Raw genomic sequence first — 6,818 nt, forward strand, 5'->3', positions numbered from 1 at the left:
TGGAAGAGGTAGTAATTTGGAAAAATGTATCTCCATTAATTTCTAACATATTCAGGCCTTTTTTTGCTACTGGAAGTATTAGGTCAAGAGGATGTTGCTGGACTGAAAAGGAAGCAAGGCCTTCTTTCACTGAGAACGACTCAAACTCTACACTTGCCAAGTGTAGGAGGATGGAATATAAGAAAATAAAGATTGTGTAGCAAGTAATCTCACCCCTAAGGAGTTGCAGCTGGGCCAATTATCAAAGATTAGGAACAGGCCTGACTCTAACAGGCCACAGCTGTAAGCAATGAGAAGAAGATGCTATAAAGAGTGAGGTGGCTGGCTGAGAAGGGAACTGGAGTCAGCTGGCTGCTTTGTGAAGGAGTCAGTGCTCTGAGGAGCTGCCCACGAGAAACACCAAGAAGGCATGGAACTTTTGTGATAAGGAGACAACAGTATGGAAGCCCTGCAGTGAGATGACAGCACCCAAGCACATAGCCAAAACCAGAAGGGATGTCTGCCTTGTGGCATTTGCATGTGTTTCCCAAAGACAGCCTTGGCAGCAGTGTGACACCTCCCTTTTCATTCCTCTTTTATGGGCATCTCCTGCTAAAACTGGTGTTGTTTAGGCTGTACAACTTTTCTACAAGCACAGAAGTGATAGGGAGAATGCAACATTGATGACTTGGCCAGTGAATTATACAGCTGTTGTGAATGCATAGCAGCCTCCTCAGGTCTTGGATAGCTCCCTGATATTTTGGGGATATTGGTCTGTAATGCGGATTTATAAACACATGTGACATCTCTCTTCTGAGAGTTAGCCACATGACTAGGTCAGCTCAATGAGCAGAGAACTAAGTATATTTCTCCTTCTCCTTCTCTCACACATGGTTGAATCTTTTGAAAGAAAAAGATGTGTTTGGAAAATACTATGCTTCTTTGACAGTAACAAAGGGATAATTTCATCTTCTGCCACTGGGGATCTTTGTTGGGTGCAGCCCCCAGTTACTTTAAGTTTAACAGAAAACCAGTCTAGAGAGGACTACACTGTGTCTCCAAGGCACAGTATTACAGTTTAATTTTTACATTAGATCCAAACATCCTATTCTTAGGAAGAAAGATTTATTCCTACAGCCTATTCTCTCTCTTATTCCAAACACTGCACTCCACTGATTTTTTTTTTGTCTTTTGCAGTCACACCTATACATGACTTGTGGGTCATTGTAATTTAAATATTGTGGGTTGTGCATGGCTGAACAGCTGAAAAGCATTCCAGATGTGACTAAGAAGTGCTACTGAGTTTCAAATGATGTTTCAAGCCCAGCTCTCTCAGCGTATGTTAGAAAAAAAAAGGAAGTAAAGCACCTGTTACAGAGACACCGCAGCCATTCCCTTCATGCACTTATTTCAAGGGGTCTCGTGACCTCCTGAGTTCTGCAGCCTGCAGTTCTACAATGATAACAGATCTTTGTGCTTTCTGCTGGTGAGAATTCCAGCTCCTTTGGGGAACAAGGAAAATAAGTGGTCTTCTACCATTGGAAGAAGTGTTTCCAAACTAAGACCTGGCTGAGCTCTGGAAAATGTAGATATATGTATCCATATGCATTCATAACACAAAGTCTAGAAGACAACATAAGGAAGAAAATTCTACTGCACAAGGGACAGTGTCTAAAATATGTCCAATTTTAGTCCCTGGAAATTACACAACCAGCAGATGAAGGCTGTGCTACAGCAACACAATTTAGCTGGAGAATAAATGCATCGAGTTATGCAGATTGACAACACCTTGACCTTTTGCATTTCCACATATTAGGCACTGGATGAAGCAGTAATACCACTGAAGTCAAAGGCAAAATTTATGCAACTTCCATGAGAGCAGGATTTAAACCAGGAGCTTTTGAAATGGGAGAGCATGACTAAAGACAGTCTATTCCCTTCACTGAGAGAAATCTATCTGTCCTGACTCCAAAGTGTGACCACTCTGCCAGGAATAGAAACTACGTAACTCTGGAAATTTTTCAGATTGATATTAAAATTCAAGACATCAATATTTTTTCTCTAAGTTAATACAATAATGGTATTCTCTGAATATGCTGAAAACAAAGTCAGTTAATGAAACCCAAAACTTATTCCAGGAATACTAATTTTCAAGATCTCCCAGAGGTATGTAGACTTTTTACCATGAAAAGTAATTCCCACTAGGCCAGAGGGACTATGAATTTTCAAAGAAATCTTTGTCTTTCTCAGCTATGCAAATGAAATTCAGATAACCCATAGAAGAGTCAGTCTACAGAACCCTAAAATGCTTTAAGCACAATCAGAAATAAAAGAGGCCTAACTGCCTGATGGTGATGATGATTACCATGCCCTTCAGGTAAGTGTGCATAAGGCAGTCTAAAATTATTCAGCTCTCAGGAGTGTGTGCTAATCAGAGGTTCTGCTAAGCAGAACTATTACCAGTCCTTTAAAATAACCTCTACAATGTTCCTACAAGACCTAGGATAAGTCATCAAGTTGCTTTATTTTATGAATCATGAAACTTGATAACATGTAACTGAAAATGTGTTGAGATTTACTTCATAATGTTTATTTGCCTCTAATGCTTTTAGAGAATGACCCATCCACATTTTTTGGAAGCTGTCTCTTCATTTTCTTTCCATTTCCCTGTCTTTCAAAGCTCTACCTTGATTCTCCTTTTGCTTTCCTGTGTAAATGAAGAATAGCTCTAATGATCTTAAGAGGAGCATGTTCGTTTTATGTTTTAACTCTTTTGTTGGAAACACCTGCTGGTTTGAATTATCCACCAGTTCATAGAATATGAGTTGGAAGGGACACACAAGGACCACTGCAGTCCAGCTCCTCGCCCTGGACAGGACCATCCCCTAGAGTCACACCATGTGCTTGATGTGTTGTCCAAATACTTCTTGAACTCTGTCAGGCTTGTGCTGTGACCGCTGCCCTGAGGGGCTGTTCCAGTGCTCAGCCACTCTCAGGGTGAAGAATCTTGGTGTAATGTCCAACCTAAACCTCCCCTGACACAATTTCCTGTCATTCTCTTGAGTCCCGTTGCTTGTCACCAGAGAGGAGAGATTGTTACCTGCCCCTCATCTTTTCCCTTGTCAGGAAGCTGTAGACAGCTGGGGTCTCATCTCAGTCTCCTTTTCTCCAGGTCAGCTGGCCTGCCTACATTCTGTGTAATCGTATTTTTATCTAAGCCTGATAGTCACTGCCACTAAACAAATTTGTTTACTGGAGTTAAACTCATTCATAACACATTCTTAAGGATCTTAACAGTTGAAACCCCTTAGTGTCAGAACTGTGTTTGCGTGTTGCTGTTTCTAAGTTCAGCATACCTGCATTATATTGGTTGTTACATTTATTATTTAACTCATTTCAGTCTTTAAAATATATTTCACTTGTATAACATGAATATATCCCTTTCCTACCATGTTGAAAAAAATTTAACTTTCAACTCAACATCTTTTTTTTTTCCAAGTCTATGCTTTTGTTTAGCATTCAAGAGGAAAAAAACAAGCATATTTTTAGAAATGTATTTTATAAAAAATGTGGCTTTCCCTGGGCCTAGACCTCCTAAATAGGTCTTGCTGGAAAGTGGATGTCAGCAAGCCCTACTTTTCTTGTTTGAAGATGGAAACTTAATGGGCTATGGGGTTTTTTTGTTGCAATTCAGAGTGGGAAGGCACTGTCTTCTATGAACAGGAGAGGGAAGACAGAAGTGGATGAGTGCCAAAAGAAAAAAAAAACCATAAAAGAATTGACAGCATTCAAAGACAAGAGGTTGAAAGCCTGTTTCTTACCATCCATTTATTAAAGTAAAAGCTTTAAAATTCAGAAAGGCCTTATTTAAAGTAGGTAAGTTTTGGGCCTAAGTAGTTGGCTGTTGTTGGATTACATTAGGACCTTACCTCCTGCTTACAAAGGAAATCCTTATTACATGGTAATGCCTGTCAACCACACTGGGTGACTCCTCTATCCCTTACACTTGCAAACTTCTCATTGCAATTAAATGATCACTGAATAAATCCCTCTTTATGGAGTACAACTCAATCTGGTTCTGTTTGAGCCAATCACAATGGCAGATTTTAAGTCATGTCCTTTCCCTGATGCTGCTGAAGTGCTGGCAATTTGCTGTGCTCCAAAGCTTCAGAAAGGCATTCTCGTTAGTCTGATTAAAATTGGTGCGCATGCGTCAAACGCCGAGTGGGCGTTCACAGGGAACCAGGCTACATGCTCCTTTCAAAAATCACATGAATTGGTGTTACCCTTTCACCCAAGTGATTTGAGTCCTCAGCTGAAAGGGGGAAATTGTTTCAAATTCTCATGCTATGTAATTGGACAGGGCTGATAACTCACAAAAAAGTTTCCTAATCAACATTTAGGTTCGGATGTATTGCAGTCAGTTTTTCCTCTTGATGTTGCTTTTACTTTTTAGTTCAAGAAGGGCTGTAAGTCTGCAGTTCAGTAATTAGAAATTACTCCTGGTGGGGAAGGGCTCACACAGGCTCTTGACTGCTCCTGTGACTGAATAACATAGGAGTCCTAAAGGTTCATTAGGAGACCTTTCTGTTAATTGAAGGCTTTGACTCCCTCAGAGCAACTGGGTGTTGAAAAGATCTCTACCTGTTTTTAAATGAATCTTGGAATCTTGCTGAGGGACCTAACAGTCTAGACCTGAGTGGAGAACTTGCCTGCCTCATGTGGGAGCTGTAAGCAGAGCTGCTCACAGAATCCTTTACCTTATTCCTTGTAACAGCTGCAGGGAGCTTCTAGAGAAAGTATATGCATGCAATCAGTATTACATAAGGCAACTCTTAAGAGCAGCAAGCACACACTTTGTGTTGCCCTGCATTTCATCCCATGTTGCTGCAGGCCAAAGCACAGCACAAGTTCTGTTGTGTCTTGCAGGACCTCTACACCATTTCCAGCATTAGAGTCCTCCTCAGGCTGAGGTACAGCAACCTCCCTTCCTGTCTGCATTCCCAAAGCAGCAGAGAGCACAGAGTGAAGAATTACCTTTTCTTAGGGGCCCCTCCAAGCTTGACCTCTGCCTCCTGTGCAAAGCCAATATAAGATATATGGCACAGCAAGTGCCTTCCATCAAAGGGCTCTTCTTGAGCAGGCCTAATCACATGGACAGGATGAACTTGGTGTGTCCATATAACCAGACCCTGTTAAGCTTTCCAGTTGGTGCAGCTTAGTGTTAGCTGCTGACCGTATCCAGGTGCTTACAGAACAGAAACACACCACTGTTACCTAAAATTCCGTCTGAACCCAACCCCCTTCTACCTTCTAGAGAACCTCCAAAGCTCTTCAGGTGTATTTGAGAGAAAATATATTTTATTTTGTATTTCACCCTATGTTTATATTTTTATATATCAAGTATGCTAGGTATAGTTAACTTACACCACATTTTACCATTAAGTTCTTCACAATATTTTCACAATCTGTTTCCTCAAAGGCACCTCAAAGTGCCTCAGGCTCTCTTCCCCGTGAGTAGGGTCACATGAAACACTTTGCTCAACCCATAAAACATTTGTACCTTCCTCTTTCTGCTGTGCCATTAAACTAATCCACGTCACAACTGTTTCTTTAAGCTTAAACTGTGTCTACTCATGATCTTCCAGAAGTACCTAAGTGACTGTAGCTTCCAGAGGCTAAGTGTCTCCAAGTGACACACCAAGCAGCCAGCGTCTCTGCAGCTCCACCTGCTACCAGCTGAGCAGCCATAGCAGGTTTTGCCCTAGAAGATGTGCTGAGAACCTTGTTCTGTTTTCCAAGCAGACATTTTTAGCTCTGATAGAGGAAACATACACTTCGGGGGTCAGCAAAAATATATCAATGATTACCAATTTAAGAACATTTCTATTTTTCTAAGCATTCCCTTATGAACGTGATTTTTATTCTATCAAAGCAATGCAAGCGGCGTTTGCCTCGAAGCCAACCCTTCTTGAAACATGTCTTCCTCCCGAGAGGTTCCTGTGCACATAGTCCGATTTATTTGAGAAACCCTTTCATGTTCTGAGTAATTCTTAGAAATAATTCCTGCTCCAAAAGGCTCGAAAGATGAGATTAATTTATCCCTGCTCCTTATGGGGAGCTTCGATGCTGATTCCGGCGCGACAAAGAATCACGTAAGGGTTTTGCATCAGACGGTGCGGAGAGAGCACCGAGGCGAGCCCGCTCCCCGCGGATCGGCTCCGCGCCGCTCCCCGCGCCCGCCGCCAGCCCCCGGCCAGCCCGCTCGGCGTAGCGGCCACTCACCTCCACGAAGTAGAAGCAGGGCAGGAGAGTGACGCTGTCCTTGGTCACTTTGCCCTTCTGCCGCTCCTTCGCGGACATGCTGGCGGGGCTGCGGGCGGCGGCGCCGCGGCCAAGCGCTGCCCCGGCCGCTCGCAGCCGCCCGCCCGCCGCGGCTTTCCTCCTCCACCGCCTCCACCGCCGCCGTGCCGAGCGCTGCGCCGTGCGCGGGGCTGACGTCAGGAGCCGGCTCGGCGGGCGGGGGTCCCGGCAGCTTAACTCCTTCGCGCCGGCCGGGCGGGAGCGGGGAGCCGCGGGCGGTGCGCCCGCACCGCGGGGATGCTCTGGCTGCGGCGGGAGATTTGGGCGCACACGTACGGGGTCGAGAGATCCCTGAGGGCATCAGGGTGTTCGGTGTGCTCCTTGGGGAGTCTGCGGCGTTTATCTTGTTTCTGGGAAATATTTTTTCTGAAACAGAGCAGTAGAACGTTCCGGGGAATAGCATTCCTATACAACCAATGTTCTTTTCTTGCAGGTGTACTCTTTTTGAAATCAAGACGTTAATGACAGCTCACCTC

General features: G+C 43.8%; 1 protein-coding gene across 1 annotated transcript in view; it reads right to left on the reverse strand.

The window, feature by feature from the left end:
- PLPPR4 (phospholipid phosphatase related 4) overlaps window positions 1-6,433 on the reverse strand; it is a 30,031-nt gene extending 23,598 nt beyond the window's left edge. Inside the window, exon 1 of the mRNA XM_064719575.1 lies at window positions 6,265-6,433. Within this exon, the coding sequence (XP_064575645.1) occupies window positions 6,265-6,342 (78 nt within the window). The 5' untranslated portion in view covers window positions 6,343-6,433. The remainder of the gene's footprint in view (window positions 1-6,264) is intronic.
- Between the last annotated feature and the right edge of the window lie 385 nt (window positions 6,434-6,818).

This window comes from Zonotrichia leucophrys, chromosome 8 (genome assembly GCF_028769735.1).
Source record: "Zonotrichia leucophrys gambelii isolate GWCS_2022_RI chromosome 8, RI_Zleu_2.0, whole genome shotgun sequence".
Taxonomy (NCBI): domain Eukaryota; kingdom Metazoa; phylum Chordata; class Aves; order Passeriformes; family Passerellidae; genus Zonotrichia; species Zonotrichia leucophrys.